Raw genomic sequence first — 19,721 nt, 5'->3', positions numbered from 1 at the left:
TTTGTGCTTTCCTAAGAATGCATGCCAACGACACATTTCTTCTTGGCAGTGGAATTGCTGAGTCAGAGCAAATGTACATTTTGGATTTTGACTGACATTGCCAAATTACCATCCCATGGCATGCGGCCAACCTGCACTTATTTTTTCCCACGCTGACTGGTGCTGGCTTTATCAGCCTTTTAAAATTTTAACTAATCTGATTGGTAAAGATGCTGTTGAATTCTTTAGTTTGATGCTTCATAGTTTTAGTGTTTTTTTGTAGAACTTTGTCTCATAGACACCTATTCCCCCCCGCCAACACCAATAACTACAGGTATAAAGGGGGGTTAATTTAAAAACCATTAAACACTTGTATACTCATATAATTTGACTTGTCTTTACCTTTGCAATACTACCCTAAACAAATTTGGGAACTATTTGAAACAAACAAAAGCTTGAATTTTTATTTTATTTAATTAAAAAATATTTTATTTATTCATGAGAGACTCAGAGAAAGAGGCAGAGACATAGGTAGAGGGAGAAGCAGACTCCCTGCAGTAAGCCTGATGTGGCACTCGATCCCAGGATTCTGGGATCGTGACTTGAGCCAAAGGCAGACGCTCAACCACTAAGCCAACCGAGCACCCCTAATTTTTTTTTAAACCTTGTTCATTAGAGAGTGCAACATTTCTAGAATGGTGGGTTAAGAATGTCCAGTGTTTATCAGACCTATGAATCTGCCTTCTAAGTATGCTTCCAAAAGGAGCATACTAAAATTTGTTATCATAAGGAAAGAGAATACTTAGATATTACAAGTTCTGTGGAGAAACTTAATGACAAAATTTACACACTTACTTCAAAAAGGAAGTACTCAGGAACAAACCTAACAAGGAGGTAAAACAGTAACACTTCAATGAAGAATATAAATATAAAAGTAGACTTAAGTAAAACGATATACTGTTTTATTCAAGGATGTAAACTCTCAGAATAATTTGTGAATTGCTTTGCATCCCCAGTACCCAGAACAGTGCTGGCACATAAGTGCTCAGTAAATACATGTTGAACGAATGAATGTACATGAATAGGAGACAAAGGTATTTTTTTTTATTTATTTATTTATTTATTTATTTATTTATTTATTTATTTATTTATTTTAATGAGAGAGAGTGTGTGTGAGCACAGAGGGAGAGGCAGAGAATCTCAAGCAGACTCTGTGTTTAGCGTGGAGCCCTACACAGGGCTAGATCTCTTGACCCCGAGATCATGACCTGAGCCAAAATCAAGAGTCTGACGCTTAACCAACTGAGCCACCTAGGTGCTCCAGGATGACAATATCTTAAAGATGTCAATTGTTGTCAGATTTGTGTATAAATTAAATATAATAACAATAAAAATCTCAATAGCGTTTCACATGGAAATAGACGGGCAAAAATTCATAAGAAAGAGTAAATACATTAGAATGTTAACAGTTCTTTTTTTTTTTTTTAAAGATTATTTATTTCTTTGAGAGAGACAGAGATAGGGACAGAGAGCACAAGCAGGAAGGAGAGGGGGAAGCATGCCCCCTGCAGAGTAGGAAACCCAATGCAGGACTATCCCAGAACCCTGGGATCCTGACCTGAGCCGAAAGCAGCTGCTTAACCGACTGACCTACCCAGGTGCCCCAGAATGTTGTAGATTCTTTCAAAAAAGAATGAGGAAGGAAATTTATCTTAATGAAAATCAAAACATATCAAAAAGTTATGGTAATTGCAATGAAAGGCACTGACACAGGAATCAATAGTAGATCAGTAGAATAGAGTACTCTAGAAAAGACACACATTTATGGTAACTGAGTAAAGGTAGTAGTATCTTATTTCAGTGAAGAAACAACAGATTATTCAACCAAAGGCATTGGGACAATTGGTTATCCATTTGGAAATGAATGAAAGTAGCTCACTATTGCACTGTACACTTAGGCTATTCACACACAAAAAATTCCAGATGCTTTCGTGATCTAAATGTGAAAAATCAAAATACCCAGGAATGGCACTGCTGGGGATTTACCCAAAGATACAGATGCAGTGAAACGCTGGGACACCTGCACCCCAATGTTTCTAGCAGCAATGTCCACAATAGCCAAACTGTGGAAGGAGCCTCGGTGTCCATCGAAAGATGAATGGATAAAGAAGATGTGGTTTATGTATACAATGGGATATTACTCAGCCATTAGAAACGACAAATACCCACCATTTGCTTCAACGTGGATGGAACTGGAGGGTATTATGCTGAGTGAAGTAAGTCAATCGGAGAAGAACAAACATTATATGGTCTCATTCATTTGGGGAATATAAAAAATAGTGAAAGGGAATAAAGGGGAAAGGAGAGAAAATGAGTGGGAAGTATCAGAGAGAGAGACAGAACATGAGAGACTCCTAACTCTGGGAAATGAACAAGGGGTGGTGGAAGGGGAGGTGGGTGGGGGTTGGGGTGACTGGGTGACGGGCACTGAAGAGGGCACTTGACGGGATAAGCACTGGGTTATGCTGTATGTTGGCAAATCGAACTCCAATAAAAAATATATACAAAAAAAGGAAAAATCAAAATATAAGAATATACAGAATATGTTTATGATCTTGAAAAAGGGAAGATCATTTTAAACAAGTCTGAAAAGGAAAATCCATAAAGGGAAAGACTGATAAATTTGGCCACCTCAAAATTAAGATCCTATATTGGGGTGCCTGAGTGGCTCAGTGGGTTGTCTGGCTCTTGATTTTGGCTCAGATCATGATCTCAGGGTTGTTAGATGGAGCCCTGTGTTGGGCTCCTCATTGGGTGTGGAGCCTGCTTAAGACTCTTCCTTTCCTTCTCTCCCTCTCTCCCTCCTCACTCGCTCCCTCTCTAAAAAAAATAATTTAAAAAACTAAGACCCTATAAAAAACATAAGTGAAAAATGACAGACTGGAAAAATATTAACAAAATGCATAACAGCTAGCAGATTAGTTTCATTTCAGAATTTATGGTAAATTTTACAAATCAATAAAAAGGATGACAATCCGATAGAAAAATGGACACTAAGCACAGGAAATTTACGGAAGAACTAATACAAATAAAAATATGCTGGCTATTAATTAAAGAAATAAAAATTAAATTGATGTGATTCCAATCTTTGCCCTTGAGAATTTTGAGAAGTCTGGAGGACAGTTTGGTAATATCTATTTATTAGAAATTCTAAATGCACAAAACCTGTGGCTTTATTCTCAGCCTTTACGCCCTGGAGAATAGTGTGTGTGTGCATGTGTACAAAGGCCTCTTGCTACACTGTTTTTAATAGTGAAAAAAATGTAAATGTCAGCTTCCATCCAGAGCAGAATGGTCACAGAATGGAGGTATAGCTCAACTAAAGAATATACGTAAAAGTTAAAAAAAAAAAAAAAAGTGAGACTGTTTTCTAAGTAGTACTCATAGGTCTGCAAGGCGTAGTTGAGCGAGAAAAGCATATTGCGCGGCAAAATGTATAATGTGGTATCATTTATGGAAAAATGAAGGAGAATGTTTCCTACAGGTCCATACCATGAATTAATGTAAAGTAAAAGGTCGGGAAGGACAAACACAAAAATGACAGCGGTGTGTATGTGTGAGGAGTGGAAGAACGAGACTGGAATGAGGCATGGCGCAATAACCCTCATCTACAGGGAGCGTCCGCAGGATTTGAGATTTTTATTTTATTTAAAATATGTCCGAATATTACCTGTACAATTCAAAACTAATTCTTTAACATGCAAAGAGCAAGAAAAGGTCTCTGGGCCGAGTGCAATTGCTGCACCTGAGGACTCACGGCCCCCGGCCCCCACACCGCCTCCGCAGCTCCCGAAGCCTCTTTCCCTCCAACCACGCACACACAGGAAATCTGGCAGCAATCCCAACTGAACCGTTTCCTAAATAGTATTAAGAAAGAACAAGCTGTTTTGCAAGCAGTAGCAGAGAGCCCGTTATCCCACAGGCAGTTGGACTTCACCCTAGGGGTGGGGATGTTTGGGGAAGGTAAGTGGGGAGAAGGCCAGGGCAGCAGGTTGCGGGGCGGGGTGCTCCCTCAAAGACTGTAGTCTGCAGACGTAGCAGTTGCCGCAGTGCCCCCTAGAGGACACCCCCAGCACGGTGGCCAGGGGGAACTGGCGGAGGCAAGGCTTGTCTGCAATATTTCCTCCAGCAGGTATGTTCTCCCTCTGGCTGCCCTGCATGTGAGAAGCCCTTGAGCCTCAGATACACCCGGGCCACACCAACAAGGCCTACCCAGGGGACCCCACATGGGCGGCCTTGCAGTAATGCCCGTTGTGTCATTATTAGTTGACTGGCCACATGGTAAAGTCCCGGAGCATCTCAAGCCTCTGCACTGAAATGCAAGCCCACAGCCCCAGCCCTGAGCCAAAGGCAGGTGGTTTCGGGACTGTTGAGGATTCTTGAAAATTTTCCCACCTCCACATTGGTAGTGAGTGAAGGGCATTTGGACATCATTCTTTGAAAAGGCTTTATCTTTAAAAAAAAGGGGTGGGGGGGCAGCCCGGGTGGTTCAGTGGTTTAGCGCCACCTTCCGCCCAGGACGCGATCCTGGAGACTGGGGATCGAGTCCCACGTGGGGCTCCCTGCGTGGAGCCTGCTTCTCCCTCTGCCTATGTCTCTGCCTCTCTCTCTCTCCTCTCTGTGTTTCTCATGAATAAATAAATAAAATCTTAAAAAGAAAAGGCTTTAGCTTTTTATTTATTTAGTAAAATTTATTTATTTATCCATGAGATACACATAGAGAGAGGTAGAGACACAGGCAGAGGAGCCCAATGCAGGACTCAATCCCAGGACCCCAGGAGCTAAGGTAGACGCTCAACCACTGAGCCACCCAGGCTCCCAGATTTAGCTTTTTAAACATTCATTGCCTCATTGTCATCTGTGAGAAAGCAAGGCCGACCTGTCAACCCCTGCCTCTGAATCACTACCCAGCTTTCAGCCTCTTGACCTGCCACCCCAGGCCACCCTCTACTCTGCTGAGGGAATGTTCTAAAATGTACCTCTGTACCCTTCACAGTCTTCATGGCTCCCTGCAGCCTTCAGGACAAGAACTTCTCAATAGATCAGCAAGAGTGTTAGGTTCCAGGCCCTGTCTCCCTGACCAACCTCGCCCTGCTTCATCCTTGCCCCCAAGATGGAACTGTCTAAATGGAGCCCACTTGTGTCAAGGCTGTTGCCATGTCATTTTCTGGGCCCAGAATACTCCTCCTCCCTGTGTCAACTTCTAAACATTCTTCAAAATTGTCTCAAGCACCAACTCCTCAAGAAAGCCTTCCTAGGTACCAATTGGTCCAAGTGCTGTTCTTTGATGCTTCCAAAGAACCCTACTCAAGGCCCATTAATTTGCCTTTCTGTCTTCTCCTATGCATTGCTTGAGGACGAGGCCTGCTGGTCGCTTGCAGGGGATGCCCAGTGACTAGCACAGTGCAAGAGCCATGTGCAAGGGCTCAGTAAATACTTGTTGAATAAACGCCAGAAAGAAAGGTCATAAATAAGAGGCAGAGGCCACTGGGGAATGAGTGCTGGTGTGGGAGGCAGATAAACCATAAGAGACTCTGAACTCTAGGAAACAGACCAAGGCGTGCTGGAGGGGAGGTGGGGTGAGGGGATGGGGTAACTGGGTGGTGGGCACTGGGGAGGGCACATGATGTGATGAGCACTGGATGTTAGATGCAACTGATGAATCACTAAATTTTATCCCTGAAACTAATACACTATATGTTAACTGAATTTTTTAAAAGCTGAGTTTAAATAAAGAATTTTTTTTAAGTATGCTGGTGTGGAAGTCAGGAGACCTAACAGATTATTCTGAACTCTGCCACACTATAGTCTTTGGCACAGACACTTCCTTCCCTGGCTCTTTCTCATCTGTGCTGCAAGGGGCTTGTATTAAATGTCTCTTCCTGAGCTTTGACAATCCCCCTAAAAGAGTAGAAGGATGGTAATTGTCAGGGTTGATGAGGGCAATGGGGAAAAGGTGCTCTCATGCATGGCTAACGGGAGGGTGAGATACAATCGTCATAGGCCATTTGACAATTGTTTTTAAAGCCTTAAAAATGTTGATACCTGGGAGTGCCTGGGTGGCTCAGTCAGTTAGATGTCTGCCTTTGGCTTGGGTAGTGACCCCGGGGCCCTGGGATGGAGCCCTGCATAAGGATCCCTGCGTGGCGGGGAACCTGCTTCTCCCTCTGCCTCTGCCTGCCACTCTCCCTGCTTGTGCTCTCTCTCTCTTTCTGTCAAATAAATAAAAATCTTTAAAAAAAATGATACTTAAATATGCAGCAATTTTACTTCCAGGACTTCTTGCCTAAGGAAATAATTGAAGATGTGACAGATTTAACCCCACAGACATTGATCCTAGCACTGCTTATAACACTGAAAATAGGAAATACCCAAGTATCTTAACAAGAGGGGATTAGTGGTTAAATCCTAGTGCTTCGTGCAAAATATTATGCAGATATAGATATGAACTAAGTATATATTTGTTGACAGAGACATCCAGGCTAAACTGTTAAGTACTAGAACTAGGTTGTAAAGCAATATTTAAAGGATGTTTTTAATCACCATTTAAAATACATAGTATATCTACATTATTATTATTGCATCAAATTATTAAATGGGGTTATATATGAGTAGTGAGGTCATGAGAAATTATTTTCTTCCTGCTTCTTATTTGTATGAGAAATGACAAGCCTGAAAAGGAAAAAATTTACCTGTATCCTCACTTAATTATGACAAATTTTGGTTTATTTTTATTTTTTCTTGTGTTCTCTAACTTTTCATTATAGAAATAAATTACTTGTAGGATTAAACAAGTATTTTCTTTTTTAAAAAATTATTTATTTATTTGAGAGAGAGAGAGAGCACAAGTGGCGGCAGGGTATCAGAGGCAGAGGGAGAAGCAGTCTCCCCACTGAGCAAGGAGCCTGATGTGGATTCCATCCCAGGACCCTGAGATCATGACCTGAGCTGAAGGCAGACACTAAACCAACTGAGCCACCCAGGTGCCTCTAAAAAAAATATTTTCAAAGGTACAAAATTCTGGAAGCTGATTTACCAGGAGCCACTTGTCCAAGTTCACACAGAGCAAGTCACTGACAGAGCAAGGCTGAAATAATGGCCTCCTCTCTCATGGGCTCCACTTGGCTCCATTTCCTGCAGGTGACAGGATCTGCAGGCATACCCGGAAGGTGTTCTGGATGTGTTGTTGTTCCTTGTTCTTCATCCAAGATGTGGTCTGAGCATAAAAGACAAGAGTGAGGGCAGGACGGTGGTTGGAATGGGAAACATGGCTAGACCAAACCTCATGGGAGCCTGACAAGGACCAGGGAGGTGGACAAGCATCGTCATTAGTCATGGGGTACTGGTCCTGACCAAGAATGGCAGCTGCTTTGCGACACCTCCCCCTCTTGCATCTCAGACCAATCCTAAAGGTTAACCCCAGTCCTCCTAACTGCACCGATTTTTTCCCGGAGAGGCCGTGGGCTGTGTCACCTAACTGACCACTAACCACATCCAGCTCTGCTCTTTCCTGGTTTCTGAAATCCAGGAACGGATGGCAGGAGTGCTGAAGACAGTCTGCTACCCAAAGCTGAGAAGGGAGGAGGAAAGGGAGAGAGGAAGTTACCTTGGTCCCGAGCCTGTAGCCCCCAGGCTTTCCTATGAAACCCAACGGTCTCCAGCCAGATTTCCTGTGCCTTTAGCCTTTGCCAAGAATAGAGGGCTGCTAGGGGCCAGCATACTGTTGGTGGTGGGGGACAGCCTCCTGAGGCTGATGGATTATTACTCCAGATGTTCCCTACAGCTTCCCTCCTCCTCTGGGGTCACTCCATGTCCCATACTTCCTTAGGCTGTTGGTTCCTGACTTTTGTCCCTTTCGAAGGATCTCCAGATACTCAGTTTAACCAGAATTTTGGAGGGGGGTTATTTTGTCTATACCTCCTGGGGACAGCAGTGGTCTAAGCACATAATGGGAGCTAAGAAGCTCCGGGGTGGGATGCTAAGTTCAAAGGCTGGGCACAGCTCTAGTCTCTCCTCTTCTGTCCCTCTCTCCCATATGAGGGACTACCTTTTGGGCACCCCAACCCCAGTGGGGGAGGAGAGAGCATTTAGTATGGGAGGGGCTAGTTCCATCTGCCCCACCCCCTCCCCACACCCAGAGGACATAAAGGCCTAGATTTGGCTGAGCCCCGTGGCCAATACCAGGTGAACTTCCAGGTAAGGCCCTGGAGGGCTCAGGGACTAAAGTAAAAGAGAGGTGCCTTGACTCCTCCCCTGAGGAGGTAAGGAGGACCCATTGAGGCTGGGCTGGAGTATGAAGGTGGGATTGAGGGGCCAGGAGGAGAGGGGTGGGGAGGCTCTCTGCTCCCAAATGCACTGTGCGCTGGGGACTTACTGGGCTTGGGGTCTTGTTGCAGAGATGCTGCTGTTGCTGGCCCTCGCAGGGCTCCTGGCCATTCTGGCTGTGCCCCAGCACTCTGAGAGTGCCAATCCAGGTAACAGTGCAGAAAGAAGGGAAAAGGTGGTATATTGGGGTGGTTCTGAGTCCCAAGGATTCCTTTCTTCAGCATAGACTGCCCTGGGCTCTGGGACCCATTCTTGACCTTGTGACCCCTGTTCTGGGCAGCTGTTCTGGAGGAGGTGGAAACCACAGTGGTAATGACCTGCATGGAAGAAGCCAAGCGACTAGTGGACACAGCCTACAAGGAGCGGCGGGAGAGGTGGGGGCCGGGCATTTCCCAGTTCCCGGCAAGGCTGCCCCACAGCTTTCAGAGATCCAACTCACAGGGGGCCTTGAGGGTGGGGAAGGAGCCCTCCGTCTGTCAGTCTTTGTGTCTTTGGGTTTGAGAGCATCTTCAAAACTATCCCTCCCCCTGGCCTTGCCTCTGTCTGGACACCCAGGTCCATACTCTGCTTATAAAGAGAAACCTTCTCCTGTCTGTGGGTCTCTGTCTGGCGCTCACCTGGGGCTGGGGCTCTGCGGAGTGTCTCCGGCCTCACTCCTCCCTTCTCCAAGCAGCATCAAGCGGCGGCTTCACAGTGGCCTGGCCAGCCCCATGGAACTCCTGTCCTACTTCAAGCAGCCGGTAGCAGCCACCAGGACAGCTGTGAGGGCTGCTGACTATCTGCACGTGGCCCTGAGCCTGCTGGAGGGGAAGCTGCGGCCTCTGTGGCCGCGGCCCTTCAATGTCACTGGTACAGTCGCCCCTACAACCCCAGTGTCCTGCTCCTCTAGTGACCTTGGTCATGTCCCAGTGAGCCTCCCCCGCTTTCCAGGGAGTCTTGGGTGCACGGGAGTCTGCTCTCCCTGTTCTCAGCCTGGGCCCCCAACCGACGCTCCCCAGCTTAGGATAGGAAATGGGGAGACTCGGCAACCACACAAGTCCCTCCTTCCTCGGCCGCAGATGTGCTGACCCCCGCCCAGCTGAACCTGCTGTCCAAGTCGAGCGGCTGCGCCTACCAGGACGTGGGGTTGAAGTGCCCGGAAAACGACAGGTACCGCAGCATCACCGGGCACTGCAACAACAGGTGCGGCTGGCAGCGGGCGGCCCTCGGCGGGCGGGCGACTGGGCGCGGGGTCTGCGGGGTCCCCCCCAGCCCGCGGCGCCGCCTGGTGTCAGCGCCCGGTCCCCGCTCTGCAGACGCAGCCCCACGCTGGGAGCCTCCAACCGCGCCTTTGCGCGCTGGCTGCCGGCGGAGTACGAGGACGGCTTCTCGCTGCCCTACGGCTGGACGCCCGGGGTGAAGCGCAGCGGCTTCCCGGTGCCGCTGGTGAGCGGCGGCGCGGGGCGGGGGCGGGGGCGGGGGCGGGCCCGGGGGCGGCGGCCGCAGGCGCCCCTGACGCCCGGTGTCCCGCAGGCGCGCGCCGTCTCCAACGCCATCGTGCGCTTCCCCACGGAGCAGCTGACCCCGGACCAGGAGCGCTCGCTCCTGTTCATGCAGTGGGGCCAGCTGCTCGACCACGACCTCGACCTGAGCCCGGAGCCGGCCGCCCGGGTCTCCTTCGTCACGAGTGTCAACTGCGAGATCAGCTGCGAGCAGCAGCCGCCCTGCTTCCCGCTCAAGGTGCTCCCTTCTTCCCGCCGCCTGCCCGGTGGGGACGGGGGCAGCCTTCCTGGAAGCGGCCACCGCCCTCTGTGCCCAGAGTTCCTTCCCCAGCTCCTGAGGAAAGGCTGGCCCTGGCCACCTCCGCGTCCTCGCCTCCCTCCGACCTCGGCGAGAGGGTGCAGCGTGCCCAGTCTCGCGTCCTCCGCTCAGAGGGCCGCCTCCCGCCCCTGCCCCGGCGCGCGCTGCCTGGGGCTCAGAGCCTGGGCTGTCGGGTGCGGGAGGGCTGGAGGGGACTGGCTGGTTGGGGCACATACCCAGTAGGGAGAGGATGAGAGAAAGGAAACAGAATGGCAGAGGTGGGGGGGGGGGAGAAGAGGAGAGGAGGGGAGGGGAGGGGAGGGGAGGGGAGGGGAGGAGGAGAGGAGAGGAGAGGGGGAGGGGAGGAGGGGAGGGGAGGGGAGGGGGAGGGGAGAGGAGAGGGGAGGGGAGGCGAGGGGAGGGAGGGGAGAGGAGAGGGGAGGGGAGGGGAGGGGAGAGGCGAGGGGAGGGGAGGGGAGAGGAGGGGAGGGGAGGGGAGAGGCGAGGGGAGGGGAGGGAGGGGAGAGGAGAGGGGAGAGGAGGGGAGGGGAGGGGAGGGGAGGGGAGAGAGAAAGAAGAGAAGAGAAAAGGCAGGAGCCAGAATGAAAGACAGGAAAGGAACAGGGAAGGGGGCAGGCAGGAAAGGAACCGGAAGAGGAGGCCAACTGAGAGTTAGAGACCACATCCAAAGAACAGAAGAGGGAAGGGCAGACGGGAGGGAGAGAAAGGCAATTTAGGCTAGGACCAGCCCGCCCTCCTCCAGGGGGCCTCTCATCCTGCTTTCTGGAGTTCTGGCATTCGGCTGGTGCAAATTCAGGCAGTGATCCTCTGTAGCCTTGAGAGGCCTCCCTGCAGGCGAAGGGGACCAGAAGTCCTGAAGAACCCTCCTTTTGGTGTCTGGGTCGCCCCCTCTGGGCCTGGGTTCTAGGCTGCTTTGGAGGTGGGGTCAAGGCCTTGGGGTGGGGGTGGACAGGAGAAGAGTTATTCCTGCCCACTGCCCCTGCCCTTGGTGAATCGGCCCCATCTATGTGTCACAGATCCCACCAAATGACCCCCGCATCAAGAACCAACGTGACTGCATCCCCTTCTTCCGCTCCTCCCCAGCCTGCACTGACAGCAACATCACCATCCGCAACCAAATCAACGCACTCACCTCCTTTGTGGACGCCAGCATGGTGTACGGCAGCGAGGACCCTCTGGCCACTAGGCTTCGAAACCTGACCAACCAGCTGGGGCTGCTGGCTGTCAACACCCGCTTCAGCGACAATGGCCGGGCCCTGCTGCCCTTTGACAACCTGCATGACGACCCCTGCCTCCTCACCAACCGCTCTGCAGGCATCCCCTGCTTCCTGGCAGGTCAGCCCTATGGGGGAACCTGGGGTGCTGTGGGGTGCTCCGTGTTGGAGCAGCAGGGGGCCTGTTTGTGAGCAGCCTGTGAGTTTGCATTTAGAAAGACTCTGTCCTCACCAACTTTCTGATATTAATCCAGTTGCCTTGGTGACAAGTTGGATGCAGGCAGAAAGCAAACAAACCAAAAACAAAAACAAACAAACAAACAAAAAACCCCAAACAAACAAAAACCCAATATCCAAACCCAAACCAAAATAAACAGAAAACAAAAACCCAAACCTAAGAAGGAGACTCAAGGATGGCTGAGGAGTCTCTGTCCATCTGTCCATCTCTTTCTCCAACTCTCCTTTTCCCTCTGGACTCTGGCATAGAATTGAGTCCCCAGGGATGGGTAATGAAAGGGACAGAGAACAACATGGCATCCTCACTCTGTAGAACCACATCATCTGGTATGGTAGCCACTAGCCACACATGACTATTTTCATTTAAGTTTAAGTTGATTAAAATTAAATTTAAAATTCAGTTCCTCTGCTGCACTAGCCACATTTCAAGAGTTCAATAGCCTCATAGGCTAGTGGTTCCCTTATAGAGCAGCACAGATGTAGAACATTTTCAACAATTCAGAAAGTTCTGTGGGACAGTGCTGTTCCAGAATACCACCTCCTGCCATCTTGATTCCCTGTAATAAGAAAGAGTGGGGTTTTAAATTTAAACACCTGGCAGTCCTGGGGATATGGTGGGGCAGTAATGGTGCCAGTGCCTCAAAATTTTCTGATGTTTTTTCTTCTTTATTTAAAATATTTTATTTTATTTTTTAAAGATTTATTGATTTTAGAGACAACATGAGCAAGGGGAGGGGCAGAGGGAGAGAGAGAAGCAGACTCCCCACTGAGCGTGGAGCCCCATGCAGGGCTTGATCTCAGGACCCTGAGATCATGACCTGAGCTGAAATCAGGAGTTGGACACTCGACTGACTGAGCCACCAGGTGCCCCAGGGGTTTATTTTTAAGTAATCTGTACACCCAACATGGGGCTCAAACTTACAACCCCCAAATCAAGCGTCACATACCCCACTAACTGAGCCAGCCAGGGACCCCTCCAATATTCTTTAATGTAAATCCAGTAGTAGTCCTGAGGCCCTTCTGTTCACCTCTGGCCTCCCAACCTCTCCTCCTGATGGCTCCTGGTAGTGTCTACCCTGGTTGGGCCCTGGGGAGGAGAATCCAGGTCAGCTGTAGTCCCTACCAGAGCCTGTGCTTTTCTGGGCTAGTGAGGGAAGAGCACCGCTTCTCAGACAGTTATGGCTGCCCCTATCCTGGCATCAAGCTGCATTTCCTGGGCCTGGAACATCATGATATCTGGCAGCTCATGGAATAGTAAACCTGCTCTCAAAGAATTTCTTCCCCACCAGCATCTGGAGCTGACAAAGACTGGACCCAGTGTCCTGTTAAAAGGGCCTGGTCCTAACTCTCTGGCCCTTCCAGAGAAGGGTTGGGGAGGACTAGGGAGCAGATATCTCACCTGGTTTTTTTGAACAGTCTCAGACGTAGACTATAAGCTTCCTGTGCCCTAGGCCCGTTTCCCCGCTACTCTCTGGATCCTGAGCAGGCTGCAAATTAGCATGTAGTAAGGATGGGGATGGCAACTCTGATCAAATGGTAATGGATTTCTAGAGTCCTGTGTTGAGAAGGATTCTGAGTTTGCATCCAATTTTAGCAGGAGAGAGTGCTGTCTGTGATCATTAGCTGTCTGACATGATCATGGAAGTAGGGATGCTATTTTTTTTTTTTTTTTTTTGCCTTCTCTGAATCAAGAGAATAAGTCAACCAGGCAGTGTTCATGGATCACCTACTTTGTAGCAGGCACTGTGTTAAACTCCATGTACCTATGTGTGAGTTGGGTGGAGGGTCAGATACTAAGGCACAGGCCGTGGTCCTCATCCTCAAGGAGCTCCCAGTCTCAGGTACTGGAATATGGCAAGTCATGTGTTGGATCTGATGCCTACTAAATGAGCAACTTCAACCAGCAGTGCCCCTAAATGGAGGAAGAATTTATTTGTTTATTCATGGCAAACCAAGGCATCAAGAGAAGATGTCCTAGAGGAGGTGTAAACTGAGCATGGTGTGGGAAGATGGATGGAGAGGAAGTCTGGGTTTCAGACCTTGGCTGGGGAGGGAGTCTAGGTGGAGCCAGTCCTTTCTGATGGGATCTTAGGACTGACAGTAGCTTTTGCTTTCCCAAGGGGATACCCGCTCAAGTGAGATGCCCGAGCTCACCTCCATGCACACGCTCTTTCTGCGGGAGCACAACCGGCTGGCCACAGAGCTCAGGCGCCTGAACCCCCGCTGGGATGGAGAGAGGCTCTACCAGGAAGCCCGCAAGATTGTGGGGGCCATGGTCCAGGTAGGTAGGCAGTCCTGAGCATTGGTGATGCCGGAGATCTGCAGGCTTGGGATCCTAACTTGGTTCCACCATACCCTAGCTATGTCGCCTGGGGCAAATGAACCCCATGAGCCTCCACATGCACATCCATGACATGGTAAAAATTAAATGATATATGTGAAAACACCTGGCAGATACTAAGTGCCTGACAAAGGTTACCTGCCTTCCATCCCCTCCTTCCTAGACTGGTTCTCCTTTCTCCTTTCCTATCAGCGGTTTCAGGAGGGTTAAGGGGGTGGATCCAAAGTGCCTGGTGCATAGTAGCTGGTCAGTAAATGCCTTTCCTTTCCTCACCTCCTCGAGGCACCTGGCCCACTCACCTCTTCTGTTGGCTCTATCATAGCTCACCCAGTCTCCTCTCTCCCAACACCTTCCTCTTCTCTTTCTCCTTCCTTCTCCTTCTCCGTCTTCTTCCTTTTAAGATTTTATTTGTTTATTCATGAGACAGACAGAGAAGCAGAGACACAGGCAGAGCAGGCTCCCTGAGGGGGAGCCCAAAGTGGGACTTGATCCCAGGACCCCGGGATCATGACCTGAGCCGAAAGCAGACGCTCAACCACTGAGCCATCCAGGCACCCCTCTCTCCCAACTTCTGATGCTTCAGCACCCCCATCCTCTCCCCAAGACACACACACACACACACACACACACACACACCCCTTTTCCATGCTCTTAGACTCCGGAGGGGGAGAGAGTTGCAGGTCCTGAGGGTAAGTTTTGGCTTTGCACTAGGTACTTAAGTGAGATTCATTTAAGCCTCAAGAACATTCCAGACTCTAGAATCCTTATCTTTTCTTTTCCCTGGGGAAAGCATCCAGAATGGCCCTTTCCCTTTTTTATCTCCCCTCCTCCACAAACACATCCTGAACCCCACCATGAGCAAGTACTTGCTGGGCACCGAGTAATTTCAAGAGGAAGGAGATACAACCCTTGCCCTCAGTAGCTTATAAATTAGGAGGAAAAAGACCAGTAACTCGAGGGAAAAGGAGCTATTGACTAACAAAGCCCTTTGTTATTTCATCTTTTAAAGACAGCAGCATAATTATCCTTAATTTACATTTGAGTGACAGGGTTCACAGAGGTTAATAACTGGCCCAAGGTCACACAGCAGGCAAGCGGTAGAGGTCTATTTATGCCACTTGGTGCCACTCTGTTAGACTGAGATCCAGTGCTGTGGGAGGTAACTCCCTGGCCATAGGCAGTGGGGGGACACCCCCAAGCAGGCAGAGACTGCACGGAGGGTGAGTGGAAAGGCCCCTCTGAGCACGACTTTTCTTTAGATCATCACTTATCGGGACTACCTGCCCCTGGTGCTGGGGCCACTGGCCATGAGGAAGTACCTGCCGAGGTACCGCTGCTACAATGACTCGGTAGACCCTCGCATCTCCAATGTCTTTACCAATGCCTTCCGCTACGGCCACACCCTCATCCAACCTTTCATGTTCCGCCTGGATAACCGGTACCAGCCCATGGGGCCCAACCCCCGCGTTCCACTCAGCAGGGTCTTCTTCGCTACCTGGAGGGTAGTGCTGGAAGGTGAGCTGGACCTAGGCCAGGAGACAGTGGGCTGGCAGCAGAGGATGTAGTGGGGCTGGCCTTGGCAGCAGGGAGCGAGCGCAGGAAAAATCCTCTTCCTCCCATCTTTGGGGATCCTACCTGATTTTCCAGCCTCAGTTCACTGCTTCTCTATGTAATAATAAAGGGTGGGTGGAGATGGCTCATAGGGAGCTGCCTCCTTCCTGTGTGTCATGACTCTCAGTGACCCAGGAGCCCAGGGGCTGGGTGCACCCCAGCTTGCAAGTCTGAATGGCATTATCCCCCAAGACTTCGATTCTCCCAGTGAAGACCTGCCCACTGGGGCCACCTTGGCACCAGGAATTGCATGTGCCCAGCCCTTTCTGCAATCCTCTGTCTGCATCTCTTTTTTCCCCTAACTCCAGTCCGAGCTCTGATACTGAGCCAGAGCCTTCCCCATGTCTTGCTCCTCTCATCCCAGGTGGCATTGACCCCATCCTGCGGGGCCTCATGGCCACCCCTGCCAAGCTGAATCGCCAGAACCAGATTGTGGTGGACGAGATCCGGGAGCGGCTGTTTGAGCAGGTCATGAGGATTGGGCTGGACCTGCCTGCTCTGAACATGCAGCGCAGCCGGGACCACGGCCTCCCAGGTGAGGGGCTGCAGGAGCCCCCTGCCCCATCCCACCTCCCACTCTAGAGCTCTGCCCTCTGCAGTGCCCCCAACTGCCCGAGTGGGCTGGAAACCTGTCTCCCTCACATTTCATTTTCCTTCTTTTTACATGCACTTTGAGGGAAAGAGATTATTATCATTTCCATTTTACAGATGAGCAAACTGAGGCTTGAAGAGATTCAGAACCTGCCCAGGTTCTTCTCCAGCTAAGTCAGGGATAGAGCTTGAATTTGAACCCAGATCAGCCTAACCCCAAAGTCTATGCCTACATTATGGGACAGCTGGTGTGGCTGAACCTTCCAACACACTTCACCCCTCATGGGTCTGTGAGCTTCAGAGGGGGGGCAATGAGATGTTCCTATTCTTGGATGCTGTAGGAGTTTTGGTGGTTGGGAGGGCAAAGGAAACAGAGAGGGTCTTGGCCCTTCATTTCAGGATTCCCTGGGGGCTTACAGCCTGGGAGAAGCCCCTGTGTGTCCTCCTCTCTCTCCTGTCCCTCAGTATATGGTAGACAGCCATGGTGTGTTGGAGAGCTGGGCTTTCTGAGACCCACCCACAGCCACCACCGCCTCTCCTTGGCAGGGTACAATGCCTGGAGGCGCTTCTGCGGCCTCCCTCAGCCCAGCACTGTGGGTGAGCTGGCCACGGTGCTCAGGAACCTGGACCTGGCACAGAAGCTGATGAAGCAGTATGGCACGCCCGACAACATTGACATCTGGATGGGTGGGGTGGCTGAGCCCCTGGAGCCCAGAGGCCGTGTGGGCCAGCTCCTCGCCTGCCTCATTGGGACCCAGTTCCGGAAGCTCCGAGATGGTGACCGGTGAGGGGCGGTGAGCCACGTAGGCCCACTGTGTGGTCGCAGGCCTCTTCCCCCAACTTCTTGGGGCCCCTACTTCCTCCTGTGAAGTGAGGGGCAGCAAGGGATCTGTGATTTTCCAGTGTGTTCCTGGCCCTCGAGGTCATCCTTGACGTGCTCTGAACCTGTGGGGGGTGCAGCCAGGAGGGACCTGGACCGCTGGTTGTGAAGGAGGGAAGACATAGAAAATGCAACTTTACTCCTCTGATTTCAAGATGCCACCATGCAGCAGTCGCTCACTGTTGAACAGTCCCCAAGGCGCTCTTAGTGTCATTTCAATGTGGCCCTGACATCTATCAGGCCTGGTTCTTACCTAGTTCATATTGTGTCCATGGGAAAGTTAGAGAAAAGTGTCCCTCTCTGGGTGGACACATTATAAACAGATTGATTCTCTGTGCCCCCCATGGACACAGCCCCGGGCCCGGGCACAGGGCTCTGTGAGTGAGTGCGGGCCCAGCTCCCTGCGCAGCGTTGCCCGGGCCTCGGGGCCGCTGGGCTGACACAGGCAGAGCTGAGGCCAGCGGGCAGCGGCGTGAAAGCCCCTGGGCAGTCTGAGGGCCTGGAGCCCTCTCAGGCTGGGGAGTGGGTGTCTGGGGTGGTCCTTCTTACATCGAGGGTGTAGCTTGAGCCAGCAAACGCCCTTCTGCTGAGGACAGCATCAGTGCCACATCCTCGGGTGTCCCCATGCAGGTTTTGGTGGGAGAACAGAGGTGTGTTCAGCAGCCAGCAGCAGCAGGCGCTGGCCAGGATCTCCCTGCCCCGAATCATCTGCGACAACACGGGCATCACCACCGTGTCCAAAAACAACATCTTCATGTCCAACATGTTCCCTCGGGACTTTGTCAACTGTAGCACACTCCCAGCATTGGACCTGACTTCCTGGAGGGACAGTAACTAGAGGCTGGGTAAGCGGGGGATGGGGTGGTGAGATGAAGCATGGGCTGGCCACCTGGGGCCCCAAGGCTTTCCTTTTCTGAAGTGAGCCCATCCCTGTTCTGGCCAAGAAAATGAGTGACTAGACATCCATTCATTTGTGTGTGTGTGGTATGTGTGTGCATGTGCAACGTATATAAATTGCATTTCCTATATGTGTGTTTTCTGTGAACATGGGTGGTGCTTTGGGCACTGTGTATACGCGTCGTTTATATGAGTATGTACTTGCTGTTTATGTATGAAGCATACGGAAGATAGTAGAGCACACTGGTGGGGAGCACAAGCTCAGGAGTCAGGTTGCTGGGTTCAAATCCTGAGTCTGCAGCTCTCTAGCTGTGTGATCTCCAACAAATGACTCAAGCTTACTGAGAAACCTGACTTTTCTTCTTTGTGAATAAAAGCTGTCATGGCTCCTTAGAGTCTCCATTTATACCCTGTCTGCCCTTGGGGAGCTCACACTTGACAGCATCCAGATTAGTAGGGTTGAGCCAGTGACCCCTGGAGGAATGATCATTGGCAGTGAGACCACTGTGTATGGTGGTTGAATTGTGGGTTCAGGTGAGCAGGCCTGAGCCAGTGGCTCCCCTCTTCCTTCTTTTTTTTTAAGATTTTATTTATTTATTTATTAATGAGAGAGAGAGAGAAAGAGAGAGAGAGAGAGAGAGAGAGAGAGAGAGAGAGGAAGCAGAGACATAGGCAGGGGGAGAAGCAGGCTCCTGGCAGGGACATGGACTTGATCCTGGGTCTCCAGGATCACGCCCTGGGCTGAAAGCAGGCGCTAAACCGCTGAACCACCCAGGGATCTCCACCCCCCTTCCTTCCTTATGATGTTTTCTTGCTTATTCACAGGAACCCACCTGGAGAGGAAGTGGGGCCTGTTGGCCCTTTTGTACTGTTTGTTTGTACCTGATGTCTATGATAATAAAGTTCCACTGATGGGGCTCTTCACTCTGTCTGTGTCTGCTCTGTGGCTAGAGCCTTAGCATGAGGCTTGCTCTGGGTTCTGAATTTGATTTTTTTTTTTAAGATTTTATTTATTTATGAGAGACACACAGAGAGAGGCAGAGACAGGCAGGGGGAGAAGCAGGCTTCCCATAGGGAGCCCGATGCTGGACTCAATCCTAGGATCCTGGGCTCATGCCCTAAGCCGAAGGCAGATGCTCAACCACTGAGCCACCCAGATGTCCCTGTGTTCTGGATGTGAACTAGCATAGTCTGTGCCTCCAAACTGGGAGTGGGAGTGTCCAGGAGTCATCCTTTGCTGAGCCACACGTGGAAGATAGTTAGTTCTTAGAAGCCTCCGGGCCAGCTCAAACCAAGCAGACCATCCTGACTCACCTTCCACCCATACCACTCCTGGTAGAACAGAAATTGTGGTCACCAAGCCCTTATGTTCATTCATTGCTCTGGCAGAGGTTTGCGACCTGCTCACCCTGTGTCAGGGCTGTGTCGGGTGCTGGGAGATGGGACAAAATGCTGCCCTGCAGGAGAGACAGAACAGAGGTGTGATGGGAAGGTGGGCCCTTCCCAGATGACAGGGCATCTCTCCCTGCATCCTTGCAGCCTGGCAGGTGGTTTGGAGGCCCTCAAGACAGTAGACTTCTTCTCAGTCTTGGCTTCAAGTAGCCAGTTCCCGAGAGCAGGGACAACAGATGGCTGGGCCCAGGAGGACAGGGCCAGAGCTGAGGGAATGGAAGGAGGCTATTTCCCAAATAATCTTGCCTGAAGCCTGACTCCTGTATCTGAGACTGCCTATTTTGCTTCCCCCACCCCCCTCATCTCTGGGAGCCTGAAAGTGTGCAGGATGTGG

General features: G+C 50.5%; 1 protein-coding gene across 2 annotated transcripts; it reads left to right on the top strand.

Annotated features, from left to right (window-relative positions):
• The first annotated feature begins 4,045 nt into the window (after window positions 1-4,045).
• Window positions 4,046-18,859, top strand: MPO (myeloperoxidase). 2 transcript variants are annotated; one of them, XM_072747571.1, is made up of 14 exons: window positions 4,046-4,171; window positions 8,436-8,513; window positions 8,645-8,738; window positions 9,038-9,213; window positions 9,423-9,546; window positions 9,660-9,789; window positions 9,877-10,083; window positions 11,181-11,499; window positions 13,736-13,896; window positions 15,216-15,471; window positions 15,932-16,102; window positions 16,705-16,942; window positions 17,669-17,883; window positions 18,761-18,859. In XM_072747571.1, the coding sequence occupies exons 2-13, from the start codon at window positions 8,438-8,440 to the stop codon at window positions 17,874-17,876; spliced, it is 2,160 nt and encodes a 719-aa protein (XP_072603672.1). In that variant the 5' UTR covers window positions 4,046-4,171; window positions 8,436-8,437; the 3' UTR covers window positions 17,877-17,883; window positions 18,761-18,859. The 2 variants fall into 2 exon arrangements, with proteins under 2 accessions (XP_072603672.1, XP_025852080.2); XM_025996295.2 differs by lacking the exon at window positions 4,046-4,171 and having other exon boundaries at window positions 8,420-8,513.
• Window positions 18,860-19,721: the final 862 nt, after the last annotated feature.

Source organism: Vulpes vulpes, chromosome 2, assembly GCF_048418805.1.
Source record: "Vulpes vulpes isolate BD-2025 chromosome 2, VulVul3, whole genome shotgun sequence".
Lineage (NCBI taxonomy): Eukaryota > Metazoa > Chordata > Mammalia > Carnivora > Canidae > Vulpes > Vulpes vulpes.
This window is presented reverse-complemented; position numbering and strand designations above follow the sequence as displayed.